General features: G+C 49.3%; 2 protein-coding genes across 3 annotated transcripts; both read left to right on the forward strand.

Annotated features, from left to right (window-relative positions):
- The first annotated feature begins 3,148 nt into the window (after positions 1 to 3,148).
- On the forward strand, positions 3,149 to 7,605 carry CHCHD2 (coiled-coil-helix-coiled-coil-helix domain containing 2). Its single transcript, XM_036115290.2, has 4 exons — positions 3,149 to 3,354; positions 5,122 to 5,371; positions 6,541 to 6,694; positions 7,300 to 7,605. Exons 1-4 carry the CDS (start codon positions 3,305 to 3,307, stop codon positions 7,308 to 7,310), a joined length of 465 nt encoding a protein of 154 aa, XP_035971183.1. The 5' UTR covers positions 3,149 to 3,304; the 3' UTR covers positions 7,311 to 7,605.
- Positions 7,606 to 10,331: 2,726 nt separating this feature from the next.
- PHKG1 (phosphorylase kinase catalytic subunit gamma 1) lies at positions 10,332 to 18,138 on the forward strand. 2 transcript variants are annotated; one of them, XM_036115312.2, is made up of 10 exons: positions 10,332 to 10,904; positions 11,859 to 11,973; positions 12,477 to 12,655; positions 13,094 to 13,148; positions 15,418 to 15,483; positions 15,739 to 15,902; positions 16,303 to 16,393; positions 16,531 to 16,684; positions 16,859 to 16,984; positions 17,373 to 18,138. In XM_036115312.2, exons 2-10 carry the CDS (start codon positions 11,891 to 11,893, stop codon positions 17,616 to 17,618), a joined length of 1,164 nt encoding a protein of 387 aa, XP_035971205.1. In that variant the 5' UTR covers positions 10,332 to 10,904; positions 11,859 to 11,890; the 3' UTR covers positions 17,619 to 18,138. The 2 variants fall into 2 exon arrangements, with proteins under 2 accessions (XP_035971205.1, XP_077930656.1); XM_078074530.1 differs by lacking the exon at positions 10,332 to 10,904 and adding an exon at positions 11,281 to 11,299.
- The last annotated feature ends 146 nt before the right edge of the window (positions 18,139 to 18,284 follow it).

The raw sequence follows: 18,284 nt of genomic DNA on the forward strand, positions 1-18,284 counted from the left end.
CAGAGGTTCCCATGGTGTCAAAGCGACCCGAGGCATTTCCCGAACAAAATCGCTATAACCATCGTTGCCAATAAAGGCCCCTGTAGGAGGGATGCTAGCGTCCCCCCATTTCCCCATTGCATCCCAGGCTACAGATGGGTGCCTTGAAGGTCATGTCTTATTTTAACTTGGCTTGAAGAACTTGCCATTTTTAACCCATGGAGAACACTAGAAAAGTTTTACAAGAAATTACCGAATTTTGTAGCTTTAGTTAATAGAGGACATTGATGGAAAACAGTAAAGATAGAAATCCATCATGATCTAAGCGACATTCCAACACATGTAGTCCTTACAGCCAACTTCCCTAGGAAACAGTCCCTGGTTGGGTTTTAATTCAGTCGGGTACTGGTTTCGGCGGGCTCCCAGTGGAGGTCCTGTGGCCAGAAGTGGCTAGACCAGGGATGTGAAGGGGATCACATTAGATCAATCAGGAGGAAACCTCACCACAGGAGTCTTAAGATTGGTGCTATCCTGATGACTTAGGTGGTGTCCCGTGCCCAGGACAAACAACTTCGTATAAGGACAGCAGTAAAGAGAGGGCATCAAGTTTCTGGGTCTTACTACCATTCTGGCCAGGGTACTAACTTTCAGCCAAAAGGCAGGCTTTCTCCCCCCCGTAGAGCAGCCACGGGCTAGAGGATTGTGGTCTGAGCAATCGGCATGAAAGTGTTCCAATAACACTTTCATGTGTCCCATACTCCTTGAAGGGCCCCTGGAATGAAAGTAAAGGAAGAGAGAAAGTACAGTACTCACCAAGTTTGCACCAAAGCTCGGAGTCCAGATGAAAAGACTTGGAAGCCCCACATTCGGGCGCCAAATGATGTGGTTTTGGAATAGAGGTGAGGTTTGGGGGGGGGGGTGAGGTCCAAAGCCAACAACCAAGCAAGAATTCTTGAGACATCTTTGGTGCAAAATGGTGGTTTTATTAAAGCACGGCGACAGGACCCGTGGGCAGAAAGAGCTGCTGCCTGGAGCAGCTTTTTTATTCCTTTTTATAGTTGCGTATTATGTGATGTGACTTTTTAAAAAAATCAGTATTCTACTGACAGGAATTTAGGTTGTTTCCAATCTTACACAATTACAAAATAACCTTGTACAAATATCTAATATTCTCTCCTCAGTGTAGGAATTAATGACTTAGCCAGGTATGATTAAAATTGTCTCTGTTCTGGATGCTTGTCTAAACTGTCCGAAGTTATGTTTATTCTTTTTTTTTTTTTTTTTTAAAGATTCTATTTATTTATCTGAGAGAGAGAATGGGAGACAGAGAGCATGAGAGGGGGGAGGATCAGAGGGAGAAGCAGACTCCCCGCTGAGCAGGGAGCCCGATGTGGGACTCGATCCCGGGACTCCAGGATCATGACCTGAGTCGAAGGCAGTTGCTTAACCAACTGAGCCACCCAGGCGCCCTGAAGTTATGTTTATTCTAAGCTCTTCTGGTGCCAGGATATCCTTTATAAGGCTCCTTTACTCCGTCTCTGCTTATGAATTATCCAAAGGCAAGTACAATGTCATATCATTTGTAAAACATTTATTAAGTTCTGTGAAAATAAAACTTTTTCATGAAAGGTTTTTGCATTATTTACACTTTGGTTCCACATTACTGGAAAGAATGCGTTAAACTCTGCTACCTCTGGTGGAAGGGGGAAATTCCTCTTTGACACCCAAGCGGAAATGGAGGGAACACCCCTGCTTTTCCTCCTCCATAAATCCCACCCCATCCCAAGGACCTTCCATGAAACCCTCCATGAAATGCCACTAGCCAACTTTTCCCCTGCTGTTGAGGTTCTAAAACAGTACTGTTACAAGCATGTCCCACCAACAGTCACTAAAACACACACCCTTGGGGCCTTTGCAATTGCTGTTCCCTCTGCCTGCCATGCTCTTAACCTCGATAAACATTTGGTTCTTCCAGTGCTTCCTCAAGGAGTCTATTCAAATGCTGCCTTTCAAAGAGTCCTGCCTCTCCAGCCTCTAACCCCCATCTCACTTACCCTGCTTTTGCTTCATGTCGCCACTACTTGATTTATGTAGGCGTTTCTGTCTCCCCCTCCCTGAATTTAAATTCCACTAAGGTAGAGCTTTGTTGGGACGCCTGGATGGCTCAGAGGGTTAAGCGTTTGCCTTCAGCTCAGGTCATGATCCCAGGGTCAGGGGATCGAGTCCCTCATCTGGCTCCTTGCCCCGGAGGGGAGCCTGTTTCTTCCTCTGCCTGCTTCTATCTCTGTCTGGGGCTCCCCCTGCTTGTGCTCTCTCTCTCTGACCAAAGGCAGAGTCTTGTTTTATTTGGAATGTATCTATCTCCAGAACCTAGCCAGCACTTGAAAATCATTCAGAACATTTTTAATTATCAGTGAATGAATACCATCCCAATTATGGGCTGGTACTATGATACATATGAAAAGGGTCTAAAAATGTAGAGTAATGGGCGCCTGGGTGGCTCAGATGGTTAAGCGTCTGCCTTCAGCTCAGGTCATGATCCCAGGGTCCTGGGATCGAGTCCCGCATCGGGCTCTCTGCTCCCTGGGAGCCTGCTTCTCCCTCTGCCTCTCTCTCTCTCTCTGTCTCTCATGAATAAATAAATAAACTCTTTAAAAATAAATAAATAAAAAAATAAAAATGTATAGTAATGAATGTTAAGGCATTACTACAATCTCAACTTTTGTTGCCTGAATCCAGATAAAAGAAATACAAATAGAATCAATCAGCTCTGTCGATCCTGCCTCAAGTATTCCGTTTCCTTCGTTCAGTTCGTATTATGTGCCCACACTGGTCCTCAAAAAATATTTCCCCAAACAAGTAACGTAATGCTGAGAAGTTAACTTGTCTAAGGTCCAGTGGCAGTCGCGCCAGGTATCTGCCTCACTCTCAAGGCGGGATTTGTCTACCGTGTTAATAATACAAACGTCTGGAAGGAAGCAACGACGTCCTCCCGCCGCAGGAAGCAAACAGCAAGCGGTCCTGACCCAGGCTAGGATGGGAGGACGAAGCGCGCGGGCTCCCTTCAGGCACTTCCGGTCTCCGGCACGAGCCTGGCGCGGAGCTCATGACGCAAACCGCGTACGACCAGGCGCCGCCGTGACGTCCTGTTCTTCCAGTGACCTTCAGGTCCCGCGGAGACGGCGGCGCGCGAGAGGCCTCTGCCTGTGCGCTGATTGGTCGCGAGCCGAGGCCAATCCCGCCGCCTGTTTTCCGGGCTGCAGAAGTCGCTGGGGTCTCGGCGGAACCTCGGACCTGTAGACGCCGAGCTACTCTGCGAGTCGCCATGCCGCGTGGAAGCCGGAGCCGCACCTCCCGCATGGCCCCTCCGGCCAGGTAAGGCCACCGCGGGGGTTAGGGGCGCTGCCGGCGCCGTGACGCAGACGGAGGACGCGCTGGGCCTCGCCGCGGCCTGGCGGAGGCCGGTGGAGGCCGCGGGCGAGGGCGTCCGAAGGCCGGTGTGGCGGGGGCCAGCCTCCGCCTGCCGTAGGCTGGTTGTAAATGGGCTTTGGCTAGATTTCCCGTTAGTGGCAAACTTTCTAATTTCGAACGCCCATGAGCACTTGAAATACTTTACAGCTCATATTTAAGTAATCTGTACACCCAGCATGGGGCTGGAACTCACGACCTCAAGATCGAGACTCCCACGCTCCTCTTCCGACTCAGCCAGCCAGGCGCTCCTAGAGCTCATTTTAAATTAAAACGGTCATATCCTATAAAGAAGTGGGTGTTTTTGAGTGTGAAACGGCTGAAACTTCAAAAGTAGCCCAAAAAGAAAGTAAGATTAAAAAAAACACCAGTGTCGTAGAAAGGTAGTATAATCGGGAAAATGATCGCATTTCAATAAACTGGATAATCTTTGAGCACCAGCAGTGAGCGTTACAGGGGCTCGGCCCAGTTGGGAACGCAGTTACTAAAGTAAAGCCTCACGTGTACGTGACGTTTTCTAGTTCTTTTTTTTTTTTCCCCTAAGAATTTATTTATTTGTCAGAGAAAGAGCACAAGCAGAGGGAGCAGCAGAAGCAGAAGCAGGCTCCCCTCTGAGCAAGGAGCCCGATGTGGGACTCGATCCTAGGACCCTGGGATCATGACCTGAGCTGAAGGCAGACGCTTAACCGACTGAGCCACCCAGGCGTCCCTGTTTTCTAGTTCTTAAAATATTTTAAAAATATACTGCTAATTATACTTTAACCTTAACACCAGTGATGTTAGGGATAGATGTTATTCCTCTTTTCCGGAAATAAGGAAATTTGAGAATCGGAGTAAGTGACTTGTCCAAGGTCGCTCTATCAGTAAGTACGAAAGCCAGGTCTGACCCGAGTTTTCCGGTGACCACTTTAGGACGTTTAGCATGGTACCACATTGCTTCTGTGGAGTACAGTGGCTTGTGTTCAAATGATACGCTAGGAGTGTAGGAGAGTGGTTCACTTAACGGAAAGAAGCTTCTTTGCAAAGGACAGAAAACCACATTTTTGTAAAGTGATGCCAATCAGGTGGTGGAAGCAAAGTCATAAACTTCTGGCCTAGCCTTATTTGGGGGATGAGCACCCAGGGAGACAATCTAAAAATGGCCAGAGGGAACATAACATGTGAAAATTTTTACTTTATTTTTTTAAGATTTTATTTATTTGACAGAGCAGGAGCAGGGGGAGCTGCAGGCAGAGGGAGAAGGAGAAGCAGGCTCCCCGCTGGGCTCCATCCCAGGACCCAGGGATCGTGACCTAAGCCACCCAGGCGCCCCCATAGGTGAAGGTTTTTAAAGCAGTACTGGACGTGTTAGTGAAAGCCTACTGTTGAGCAGAAGCCTTAGCGATAACATAAACAGTCGCAGTAACACATAGTTTGTATGTTATATTACGGTAATACTGTATTCTTACAATAAAGTAAGCTAAAGAAAAAATGTTACTAAGAAATCAGAAGGAAGAGAAGATAAACACAGTACTATACCTATAGTGTATTTATCGAAAAAAATCCACATGTAAGTGGACCCATGCGATTCAAACCTGTGTTGCTAAATGGTCAGCAGTACCGTTTCTTTAGGTTGACGATTTCCAAACCTGGTAGGAAGTGGGCACTTCATACTTTTGTCCTTTTCCTTCTTAGCCGGCCACCTCAGATGAGAGCGGCGCCTAGACCAGCGCCGGCCGCTCAGCCTCCGGCCGCGGCTCCACCAGCTGCTGTCGGCTCACCCGCTGCTGCGCCCCGGCAGCCAGGTCTCATGGCCCAGATGGCGACCACCGCAGCTGGCGTGGCTGTGGGCTCTGCGGTCGGGCACACGGTAGGTCATGCCATCACCGGGGGCTTCAGTGGAGGAGGCAGTGCTGAGCCTTCGAGGCCTGACATCACTTACCAGGTAAGATTCGGGGCAGTGTTGTCGTTCAGTGGTGCGTTACGAGAAAACCTAGTTATTTGTAAGTTCCTTAATGTATAGGAACTGTCTGTAATTTTATTTATTTTTAATTTTTTTATTTTTTTAAGGATTTTATTTATTTATCTGACAGCGAGAGAGGGAACACAAGCAGAGGGAGTGGGAGAGGGAGAAGCAGGCTTCCCGCTGAGCAGGGAACCCAATGTGGGGCTCGATCCCAGGACCCTGGGATCATGACCTGAGCTGAAGGCAGACGCTTAACGACTGAGCCACCCAGGCGCCTCAGGAACTATAATTTTAGAATCCACAGTGCTCTTAGCAGAAGATGGTTTATCAAAAGCCATGTTTGGCAGTTGAGTTAGTGCCTTAGACCAGCATCATCAAGTACTGTACAAACTGTATTTGTTCCCAAGGAGTAGAATAGCAGTTCAGCCTGATTTCACTGTAAAACAGCCATTTTCCCCTTATTTTAAGTTTAGTCTCAATCTTAGTTAAGTATTTAAAAATCTCTTTAGTCGCTCTATGCTCTCTGACCTCTTACGATATTTGCCACTGCCCCTCTTTCTGAAGTATGTGAATTTTCTCCTCTGATGAGCATGAGTGTATAGCGTATACTCTGTTGTATTTCTGGTGTATTTGATACTCTCATCCATCTGTTTCTCTAGAATAGTCCCACTTTCTCCTCCATGAAACTTCACTGAACCCCACTGGTATTTTGCGTCTTTGTTCTTGAATCTTTCTGATTATAACTGGATTAAAGCCCATTTGCTTTCTGCCTTTATTTATTTATTTATTTAAGATTTTATTTATTTGACAGCGAGAGAGGGAATACAAGCGGGGTAGTGGGAGAGGGAGAAGCAGGCTCCCCACCAAGCAGGGAGCCCGACGCGGGGCTCGATCCCAGGACCCTGGGATCATGACCTGAGCTGAAGGCAGACGCTTAATGAATGAGCCACCCAGGCACCCCAAAGACACAGATTTGCTTTCTGCCTTTAAAAATTTTCACTTTCCATGTTATTAGATGGAAACTTTAATTTGCATCTAGTTCTAGTTATGTTTCCCCAGCTGACCTCAAAGACATTGGATACTGTTCTTTGTTCAGGCGTAAATCTAATTTCCTCTCTTAACGGTCCTGAATGTTAACGCCTTTGCAGGAGCCTCAGGGAACCCAGGCCGCACAGCAGCAGCAGCAGTTTGGCCCATGCCACTATGAGATGAAACAGTTTCTGGAGTGCGCCCAGAACCAGGGTGACCTGAAGCTTTGTGAAGGTTTCAGCGAGGTGCTGAAACAGTGCAGATTTGCAAATGGTAGGTGATAACATCAATCCCTGATTGAACCTGCATCTGTGCAATTCACAGCATGATACTCCTGGGCCCTAGAGATTTTGTTTACGTTCTAAAAACTAGTTTTTCTAACAGAGCTGGTCCAGAGGTTTCTAGTCATTATCTTACGCTTTTACCAGTTATGTTGTGAATCTGATTCCTCCTTAAGTGGGTGTAGGTTAGTGTGCCCCGTCTTGTTCTGGTTACAGGATGTGGGTGTTACAGCCTTAAAGCTGTGAATAAAAAATTACATTCCATTTTCACTGAAGTCCAAGGTTGGGTATAAAGACTGATAAGTCCTTGGCATTCTTCACAGATTATTTGAGAGATGAGTGTATTCAGTCCCTCAGTGGAACTCTGAGGTTTGGGCTGTGTGGAATGTTGGCAGTGAACTTGTTTTTATGTAACTTCCCCCTGTTGACCTAAGAATTCACCATCTATTAAAATGTTCTGTTTTCATTTTCCTGCCTTCATTTAGGCAAGAAACTGATAACCTTGGGCTTTCATCCCTCCTTTTATCGTTTGGAGGGCTTCTGCTTTGTTAAGAATATACAGCTATTTCTCTTCTAACTTATCTTTTCTGTTTGCAGGATTAGCCTAATCAAGAAGTTCAAATTGAAGATATGGAAAATCATCTCTCATAACCAAGTTAATTTAGCATAAAAATATAATTGAAGGTGAATATGTAAGGTGTAAAACCACCAGTTAAGCTTCTCCTTCATCATTAAATACAGCTTTCTTCAGAATTGGAATGAAAAATGTTGTTCTTACTGTATAGAAGTTCATTGAGATGGTTTGAATTTGGGGTTGGGCAGATGTTTGTGTGCCTCCTTATATCACCTTTTGTGATGTTCTCATTTGTGAATTAATTAGAATAAAGTGATTTTCTCCCAAAATGTGGTGTCTTTGAAGTGTAAGATTATAAGTTAGATACGGTATTTGCATTTTGCAAAAGTACCCAATTGTCTTAACATGTCTTTAAGCGTATCCGTTTTATAGTCTCAGTATTAAATTCGCATCCATCTGGATGATCTGGCCGAGCTCCCTGAGCTTTTGTAGAAAAGTAGTTCTGTACGGAGTAGCTCACTAGTAAACATAGTGCTTATTAAAAAGGTTCCAGGTTCCAGGTGGAAGGCCAGTGTTTGGTAAACTGAGCAGTAACCGGAAATGTGGAAATAGACCTATTATGTGAGTGGGTTCCTCTGGCCAGGTCAGCACTACATGTCACTTCCCCTCCTGTATCCAGTTAATTGGTCAGAGATGAAAACCAGCCTCTCAATACAGGCAGTCCCCCTGCAAATGTTTTTCTTCTATGTAAGGCACTGTAGCTTCCCTTTGCTGAAAGACTCAAGCTAGCTGCGACTGCCCACTCCATGTTGTCTTGAGATGGACTCAATTTGGGGTGCATCATTTTTTAAAAATGAACCCAGCTCCCTTCCTCACAACTCAAAATTTCATTCACTTCTGGAAGTTATCTCCAGCCTACATTGTGCTCTGCACTTTTTTACTTTCCAGTGGACCTTTCCGAGGCTATCTGATTTCTTTTCCAATCTGTAAGTTTCAGAGACCTGTGTTACTACAAGGTGAGGAAAGTGCTATTGAGTAAATTTTTCAGTTGCTGTCTCCTGTTCTCAGCTGTGTTCTTAGAGTGCCCCACTCTTTTTAATTCTTTTAAGATTTTATTTAATGACAGCACAAGCAGGGAGAGGGAGCAGGCTCCCCACTGAGCAGAGAGCCTGACGTGGGGCTCCATCCCAGGACCCTGGGATAATGATCCGAGCCAAAGGCAGACACCACCAACTGAGCCACCCAGGTGCCCCTAGAGGGCCCCACTCAGTATTACTGAGTTCCTGAAAGGGGCCAAGACCACCTTGCCTGAATCACCACAGAAAGTTCATTTCTGGCAAATCCCCCACCATATTTCCTTCTGGATTCATCAGTGGGCTCCTTTGCTCATTTCTGGGAAAGCTCAGGACTTCTAAGTTCATAGTGCTATTGCCCCTTAATGTCCAAGGTGTGATGGTGTGTGGTGGGTACCCTAATAGTGTATTGTTGAATCAATGAATCAAGGGAAAATGGGGCACCTGGCTGATTTACCGGGTAGAACATGTCACTCTTGATCTCGGGGTTATAAGTTAAAGCCCCACATTGAGTGTAGAGTTTCCATTAAAAAAAAGTAAACAGCCATCAAAAAGAATGAAATCTTGCCGTTTGCAATGACGTGGATGGAACTAGAGGGTATTATGCTAAGTGAAATAAGTCAGAGAAAGACAAATACCATATGATTTCACTCGTGGAATTTTAGAAACAAAATAGTGAACATGGGGGAAGGGAAGGAAAAATAAGATGAAAACGAGGCAAACCATAAGAGACCCTTAACTGGGGAACAAATTGATGGTTGCTGGAGGGGAGGTGGGAGGGGGAATGGGGTAACTGGGTGATGGGACGTTAAGGAGGGCTCTTGAAGTAATGAGCACTGAGTGTTGTATGCAACTGATGAATCACTGAATTCTACCTCTGCAACTAATAATATAGTATATGATAATTGAATTTAAATAAGGTAAAAAGTAAAAGGAAAATGAACTGCTGACATCAATAAAATGCGAGAGTCTGGCTGTCCTGGCCTCTCCCTGGTAGGAGCCATGGCTACACAGAGATAGACCCAGGGAATAATCCACTAGATACATTGGCCTTTTGCCCTGAGGTTAGAAGGGATTTTATAAACATTGAGGTATAAAGCAGAAGTCAAGTCTATAGCTTAACATGAGGACAACAAAAGGGATCGGGGAGCTTAGTGACAGTGAGTGAAAGGACGAGATGGAAGTGTTCCCATCATTGGAGCCAGATGTTGCATCTCAGCAAGCAGAGGCCTTTATGCATAGACCCCAAGTCATGCGCAACTCCTGTCTATGCAGCAATCCAGGAAAGTACCTCCCCAGAGTGGAAGAAATAGGTGGTCAGCATGAATAATGGAAAGAGCGCTTGGGCCCACACCTGGGGTTAGTCTGGGCCCTCCTACTCACCTATTTCGTGACCTTGAGCAAGTCACATTCTCTTTACCATGGGCTTAATACCAGAGTTTTAGGGTGCAAGTGAAGATGTGCAAGTGCTTTGTGAAATGCTAATCAAATGGGTGCTTGTGGGCCCAGCCGCTGTGTGAAGCACTGTATTACGGCTCCCTTCATTTGTTGTATTAGAATTAGGGGTTTGAAAAAGGGAGCTTTAGGGGCGCCTGGGTGGCTCAGTCGTTAAGTGGCTGCCTTCGGCTCAGGTCATGATCCCAGGGTCCTGGGATCGAGCCCCGCATCGGGCTCCTTGCTCAGCGGGGAGCCTGCTTCTCCCTCTGCCACTCCCCCCTGCTTGTGTGCTTTCTCTTTCTGACAAATAAATAAAATCTTAAAAAAAAAAGAAAAGTAGCTTTAGAACAAGAGAGCAGTAAGTATCTACACTGTGCCAGCACGTCACATACATTATTTCCGATTCTGTCAACCTCTTCATCATTCTGATGAGGACCCTCACCCAAACAGCCCAAAGGTGCACCCTGTCAGAGCTCATACGTTTTTCCTGGCACCCGGAGCTCCTCCCAGTGGCCCACAGGCTGAACACCAAATGGGTTAAGGATGAAATCACGGAGGTAGATCAGAGATGGATTCCTAACGGGGATGTTCCCTAACGCTTCAAGTCTGCATTTTGCGGGTCAGCCACACAAACTGTTCCTGGGTGGGCACCAACTCTGGGTCCCCATGGCAGCCAGGGCTGCTCTGTGGGTGAGCTGGGCTTTCTCCGGAGCCCTGCTCTCAGCACGTACAGAAATGGCTCCCAGAGAAGTGAATGCATTCCCACCGAGGCTGGCTTTGTCTCCTCTGTGCCTGGAGGCCAACAGAGCTCCAAAGAGGGGACTGGTCACCTCTGCTGAGCTTCCCTCACCCTCCAGCAGAGGTCACCTCCTGGTGAGACTTGGCCCCTGCCGGGCCTTGGCCTGCATCCCAGCTTTGCGGTTGTGATTTATTTCTGGTACGTCCGCCTTCCGTCACCAAGTAGCAAAGCCCAAAGGACGAGCAGCAAGATATCCTACTGTGGCCACGAGTGTCTGCGGGGGAACTGCTTCAGCCCTCAGTTGTCCCCATTCCCCAAGGGGCTCTGAGACCTTTGGGATTCCTGTCACATTCACTCAAGGGCCTGCGAGGACCTAACAGTGAGTAGCTGGGCCAGTGATGGACAAAAGCCAGGCGACAGGCAGAGAGAGGGAGAGGCTCTGCGGCAGAGAAGACAGAAACCCCAAGAGCTGTTAGACCCACTTTTCCCTTCTGAAGGCAGATGGATGCAGAGTGACACCATTGACTCTTGAAGCCCCCTCAGGGTATTTGCCTACAGAAAGTGGGTTCCCTGTATTTTCAGACTCTCTGAGCTTGGGGGAGGGATGTTTTGTTCCAGAAAGAACCAGGTTACCTACTCCCGTCTGGGGACCCTTTCCAAAGGAGTCTTGGGAAAGGTGTGGGGAGTGTGGGTGGAGGCAATGGACAGAAGCACAAAGATGGCCCCAAGTTAGGCCTAGAGCAAGGGGCTGGCCCTCCGCCCCGCCCCAGAGAGGTGAGTGCATGCCAGGGAATGGAGCCCCCAGCCTGGATGGCTTCCTGGGGTGGGTCCAGATATACCCTCTACCTGTAGTGGGCTGGGGAAAGGGAGAGACCGTGTGCTACCCAGTTTGGGGAAGTGGGGGGCACAGATGCCCATCTTGGGAACTTAAAAAGGACTTGCGAGGAAATGGGCTTGTTTTAACAGGAACAGATATTTCGGTGCTCGGTTGGGGTTGCTGACTGGGAAGGCTGTGAGCGGCCCAGGCACCGGCTGTTGGCAGAGGACACTGTTGTTATTCTAATTCTTCCTCTGGTAACCAGGCACCAGCACTGGGGACGCCAGGCTTCCATTTATTTTGAACACTCACAATAGACCTGCTCTGTGCCAGGAGATACGGACGAGCAAGAAAGGGTTCCAGCCCTCAAACATCACCTAGATCAGGATGGCTAACAGCTTCTTCTTCTTTTTTTATTTTAAATTTTTAATTTAAATTCAATTTAGTTAACACCTAGTGTATTATTAGTTTCAGGGGTAGAATTTAGCTGACAGCTTCTTTCTATTTCTCTCTCAGAGCCCCTCAGAATCACCCCAGAGTTGCTGAGCATGACGCGGGACGAGGCACTTCCAGACTCATACTCAGCACAGGGTTTCTATGAGAACTATGAGCCCAAGGAGATCCTGGGCAGGTAAGGCCCAGACCTTCCCCAGGAAGTGCTGTCTTAGGCTCCAGCCAGTTCCATGGGCCCTGAGCACTGACCCTTTTCCATCCCCAAAGCACTGTCCACTTGGAGAAACCCTTAGTTTGGGGTCCTGCCCTCCTGACCAGGACAGATGAGAAGGGTATAAAAGCACCCAGATAAGAGACCTCTCCCAGCACAGCTCTCCTGGTGCTGTTAACAAGCACATCCAAACCCAGCTTTGTGCCAAGTGTCAGAGATCAGGGGTCAGAGGGAAGATTATGGCCTTAGATGCTGAGAAAGAGCACTGAACTAGGAGTCAAGAGTCCTAAGACCAGGCTTATTACTCATCAGCTCCAGACAAATCATCCTCCATCTGCCTTCTTCATCCTACCATCCCCCAAAGCTCCCAGGGAGTTGGTGGATGAGGCAGGACATCTCTGTGGGGGCTCGGACCTGGGCTCTCCCTGGGGTGAGGGGCCCCCGGGACCACCTGTGCTCTGCACCCCCAGAGGAGTTAGCAGCGTCGTCAGGCGCTGCATCCACAAGCCCACGCGCAAGGAGTACGCTGTGAAGATCATTGACGTCACTGGTGGAGGCAGCTTCAGCTCTGAGGAGGTGCGGGAGCTGCGAGAGGCCACGCTGAAGGAGGTGGACATCCTGCGCAAGGTCTCGGGGCTCCCCAACATCGGTGAGTAATGGCCCTACTCACCCCAGCAGGGTGCTCCACCATGATTCTGCTCTAATAACCCAAGTCAGGGAGTGCGGCCCCACTCTGCAGCTAGCCAGAACCCCCAGGGTGTCTCATGTCCCCTGAAGCCCTGCCAGCCCAGTGCCCTGAGGCTTGAGTTCCCAGCTCCATGCTCACTGCTGCGGAGATTCAGCTCTAAGCCTCCTCTTCCAGCCAGACAGAAGGGGTTGCAAGCAGGGCTGGGGCTGGTTGCAGGTCGGGGAATGGGAAAGTGAAGCCCCTGGGCGGGTCCCTCCCTTGGGGTCCTCCTTTGAACGCCATTCTGATACGGCTTCCAGCTGTTGGGGTGGGTCCAAGCAGCTTTAATCCTGTTGCCCTCTACCCCTGCTGCCTCTCTGCCCAAGCTCTCCTGCTACAAGTTAGTCCTTTCCATTTCAGTACAGCTGAAGGACACTTATGAGACCAACACTTTCTTCTTCTTGGTGTTTGATCTGTAAGTACCCAGCCCCGGAGCCAGCCACACCCTAGGGCCTGTTGGAGAACCTCCTATTGTGGTCCCCTTTCCAGTGCTTCCTGGAGACCAACAGCCAGCTCTCTACACTGTGGAGGCCAATTAGGATCACCAATGCTTTAGGTAGATCAGCCCTGGGGGTCAGGCTGCCAGGTCTTGAATCCTGGGTCTGCCATTTGGAAGCTAGATGATTTCTTTAAGTATCTGTTTTCTCATGGGTATTACAGAAGTAATAATAGCACAGTGAATGGCAGGATGTAAATGCTATAAATTATTAACTACAATGATGATGACAAAGGTGGTCATTGAATACTCATTCTAGACATGGAGGATACAGCAATGAACAAGACATATAAGGTCCCTGACTTCATGTAACAATTTTCACAGAAAGCGAACAGAAAGCAATAAAATAAGCCATACTACGTGCACAGTTATGTACACGTACAGATACATAAAGCAGAATAGGGGTTAGAGAGAGGTGGGGCTTCTTTAAATGGTCAGGGAATGTTCTCCAGAAGGTGACCTGAGCAGACACCCAGATGAAGTGAGGGAGGGATCAGAGCCAAGACCTGAAGAAGGCTCAGCAGAAGGGCAGAAGGGAGAGCCAGAGAGCAAGGGCCCTGCTCCCAGTGGGCCTTTTAGCTCCGGGAGCCTCTGTTTTCTCAAGAAAGGAAAAATGACACCAACCAGGCTCTCAGCATTAAATTCCAACAACACAAAGTGTTCTGTGAACAATGCATTCAGACTTATAATGATTTTTATCAGAAAAGCTTGCCAGAGAAGGGAGCTCTCCAGCTCCTTGTTCCCCCACTCCACTGAGTCCTCACTAAAGAATGCAAATCTCAGCTGCATGAATCATGTCGTGGGGCTGTCTTGATTTCTCCATATATAACAGCTAATTTAGGGACTGGATTTACTTGAAATTATTCAAGTAGATTTTGTATTGTTTCATACTGTTCATACTGATTGTGAACGTTTCATACTGTAGCCATACTGAGTATGCGCAGGGTTATTTTACTTGGAGACACAAAGTAACTTGGTCTGTGTGTTCAATTAAACTACCAGCTCCAGGAAGGCAGTACCCAGTGTTTACTGGTAAATCTTTCTGCAGCTGCTAACAGTGAATTCTCCTCGTGTATTTAATATGGAATTAGAATGATAAAAACTGGGGGTGGCTTGTTTGGTTAAGCGACTGCCTTCGGCTCAGGTCATGATCCTGGGGTCCCAGGATCGAGTCCTGCATCGGGCTCCCTGCTCGGCAGGGAGTCTGCTTCTCCCTGACCCTCCCCCCTCCTGTGCTCTCTCTCGTTCTCTCTCTAATAACTAAAATCTTTAAAAAAATGATAAAAACTGGATTCACACATTACCTTTTAGGAACACAGTACAGGTATTGTATAAGTAAGGCTCACCTCTGTAAATTCTAGGTTATCTCCTCAAACAGAACCCCCTCCTCACCCCACCAGCTAAGCTCAAGGGTTTTCTTGCCTCTGTGCCACCAGCCAAATCCCTTGTGCCTTAGGAATCCCACCGATTTCCCTGGAGGGGTGAGTGGGGGAGGGCAGGACATACCTTTCCTATTTAACCACGGGAGACTCTCCCAGGACCCCCAAGACTTAACCAGCTGCAGCTGTCCCAACTCCGCTCAGTGGCATGGTCCTGTAGAGCCTGTGGGGGCAGCTCGAATATCCCTAACCTTTGAAGAAGTTGCTTGGGGAAGCTATTTTTAATGCTGTCCTGAGTTGCCCTCCAGAGTATAACTAGATTGTTCTAGCAGAGACCTCTTTCTACGTCATCCCAAGAAGCGAGAAGACTGAACCGTAATTCTTAATCCTAAAATAAGCAAGCTTTGCTCCCCCAGCACTTGTACTATTGCTTCTACCATTCGTTCCTGGGAAGAATCAGGATACTCCTGTCCTTCTAATCTGGATCTGGGGCCTTGGGCCAGTGGCTCTGGGTCCCTCTTTCACCTCCCAGCCCTGATTTTGGCCCTCACAGATCCCAGTCCGTGCTGTCACTTCCACGATGGGGGGACCCCGACACTGGTGCCATCCCACCCCTTCAGCATCCCCTGCTCTTCTAATCTTCAGATAGCCTCTCCACTCACTTCCCCAGCTTTTCCCTACAGCCCTGGGTCCTTCATTGTGGCCCACTTTGTCTCTGGAGATATGAGGAAGGAAATAGGTCTCTGGGAGCAGGATAAGGAGGGGGTGGTCTTGGAACCAATCCAGCTACAAACACTCTGTCCCCACAGGATGAAGAGAGGGGAGCTCTTTGATTACCTCACTGAGAAGGTCACTCTGAGTGAGAAGGAAACCAGGTAAGAATCCATCTGTCCCCATCACCACTCCCTGCCCCCAAGTATGAGTGGTACCGCCACCAAGGTCTTGGAGGGGGCAAAGCATGCGTTTGTCTGGGCTGGGGGTGTGCCCTGCAGGCTTTTGTAGCCTTCCCCCAGCCTGTCCTGAGTCCTCCCTCACTGGCAGTCTGGCAGGTATATGGGCTTTGGTCTCCCTGCTTGTTACCTGGCCTGCAGAGGAGGAGATAAGAGTAACATGTGCCTGTCCCACCCCAGAAAGATCATGAGAGCCTTGCTGGAGGTTATCCGCAACTTGCACAAACTCAACATTGTGCATCGGGATCTGAAGCCCGAGAACATCCTCTTGGACGATGACATGAACATCAAGCTCACAGACTTTGGTTTTTCCTGCGAGGTGGAGCCAGGAGAGAAGCTTCGAGGTCTGGTAACATGACCTTGGCCCATGTCAAGGGCTCAGGCTCTCTCATCCATGCTCCCAGGAACAGAAAATGCTTGCATTTCTTCCCCAATTCCCCCTCCCCTCTCCCCTCCTCCCCCCCCAAGATAAAAATCCTACTGTTTCAGGCTGTCTCTTCAGGTAAGCCTCTTCCCAGGGCTGGGCCAGGTTCCCACCACCTGAGTTCCAGGCCAGGAAACCGGCCCTGGCAGGTGGTCCTAGAAGCCAGCACTCAGCCCCTGCCCTTGGTCCTGGAGTTGGTCAGTGTTAGAATCTGAGTCCCAGCCCAAGCACCGTGGCACTTTCATCTCCGTTGTTTTCTTTGGACCCTTGTCTTCCAAGTGCCCCCGGCTGACCTATCCTGATGGTAACTGTTCCTGCAGAGGTCTGTGGGACCCCCAGTTACCTGGCCCCCGAGATCATTGAATGCTCCATGAATGATGACCACCCAGGCTATGGGAAGGAGGTGGACATGTGAGTGTGTTGGGGAAGGCAGTGACCCATAGGGACAGGGATGTCCCCATGGCTAGGAGCACGTGGCTGGGGAGGGCAGGAAATGGCAGGAGCTGCAGCCAGCCCTCCTGCCTTCCTCCCTGTCCACCTGGTGCCAGGTGGAGCACCGGGGTCATCATGTACACCCTGCTGGCTGGCTCCCCGCCCTTCTGGCACCGGAAACAGATGCTGATGCTGAGGATGATCATGAGTGGCAACTACCAGTTTGGCTCACCTGAATGGGATGATTATTCAGACACTGTGAAGGACTTGGTGAGAGGCCAGGCCTGCTGGCTCCTCCACTCAGGCGAGGGGAAGTCCCCAACAGGGGTGGGGGGCATATTGTGCTATAGAACGGAGGACCCTGCTGGGAAGACCTTATGTCTTTTCAAGTGCTGGAGGGGAGCCTGCCTTGGTGTTTTCAGCTCCCCTTCCTTATTCTCTCAGGTTTCCCGATTCTTGGTGGTGAACCCCCAGGGCCGCTATTCAGCAGAAGAGGCCTTAGCGCATCCCTTCTTCCAGCAGTATGTGGTGGAAGAAGTGCGTCACTTCAGTCCCCGGGGCAAGTTCAAGGTACTGAAGCTCCCCTCCCACCCAGGGCCCTGGGGCAGGACTCCTCAAGTCCAAGCCCCCAAGTCCCCTTCCTTCCCCCAGGGACTCCTCCTTTCACCCACAGGGCTTCCAGAGCACCAGCCCTTCCCCTCCCCACCCACCCGTGATGCTTCCAGCTCAACTTCTGGCTTCAGAGAAGGCAGACATCACCCATCTGGCTCCTACAGCCTACATCTCTGCAGATGCAGGAGGGGTTGGGATGGAAGGGGGAACACGAGCAAGGGCCCAGCAGTAGGCACACAAGGCTTCATGGCAAACAAGCAAACAAGCTCAGGGACTCCCTGCACCGGAGGGGGAGGAGACCGGCCGGCAGGGGCTGGGCCAGCTTCCCAGTTCTGGCTCTCCACAGGTGATCGCTCTAACTGTACTGGCTTCAGTGCGGATCTATTACCAGTACCGCCGGGTGAAGCCTGTGAGCCGGGAGATCATCATCCGTGACCCCTATGCCCTCCGGCCTCTGCGCCGACTCATCGATGCCTATGCTTTCCGGATCTATGGCCACTGGGTGAAGAAGGGACAGCAGCAGAACCGGGCTGCCCTCTTCGAGAACACACCCAAGGCTGTGCTCCTCTCCCTGGCTGAGGAGGACTACTGAGGGGCTGGGAGGCGGGAAGGTAGGGTGGGGGGCAGGCGAGGAGGCAAAGTCACAGAAATATAAGCTGAGGAGTGAGATCATGTCCAGGCCTCTGTCCAGAGGGAGCCCTTGGCCCTGGCAAGGACCCCTGGAACTAGGGCCACTATCCCCTCTCAGAGGCTCTGCACAAGAAGAGCAGGGTGCTCCCATCACATGTTGGTAAGTGTGCTCAGGGCCAGGCCCCATGGAAAGGGAACCAGAGGTGGTCTGAGAGCCTTCCTGCTTCTCTACTTCCCAGCTGTACCACCATCTTGGGTCCTTCTCATGGGAGGACCAGAGTTCCTGACACTCACACGTACTTCCCTTAGGGTCCCGGGAGGAGGATAAAAGAGACGACGGTCTGATACACACAATCATGGAGATTTTACTGACCTCACAGCATCCAGTGACACCATGGGAGCAGGTTCTTTTCCAGGGACATGTGTTTACAGGCATATGGATGCCCTCATATAATTAACAATAGAAAGGGAAGGTTCTGGTATTTGTCTCTCTCGAGTATTATTTACTTTGTGACTCCCACAATGTAGTTTTGTCTGGCACATAATTCGGTTCTCCTAGACCCTTTGAAGACTCACATTGTGCTTTAGAGAGCCCAGCTACTGCATTCTACATACTGATAACAGAAAT

This window comes from Halichoerus grypus, chromosome 6 (genome assembly GCF_964656455.1).
Source record: "Halichoerus grypus chromosome 6, mHalGry1.hap1.1, whole genome shotgun sequence".
NCBI lineage: Eukaryota > Metazoa > Chordata > Mammalia > Carnivora > Phocidae > Halichoerus > Halichoerus grypus.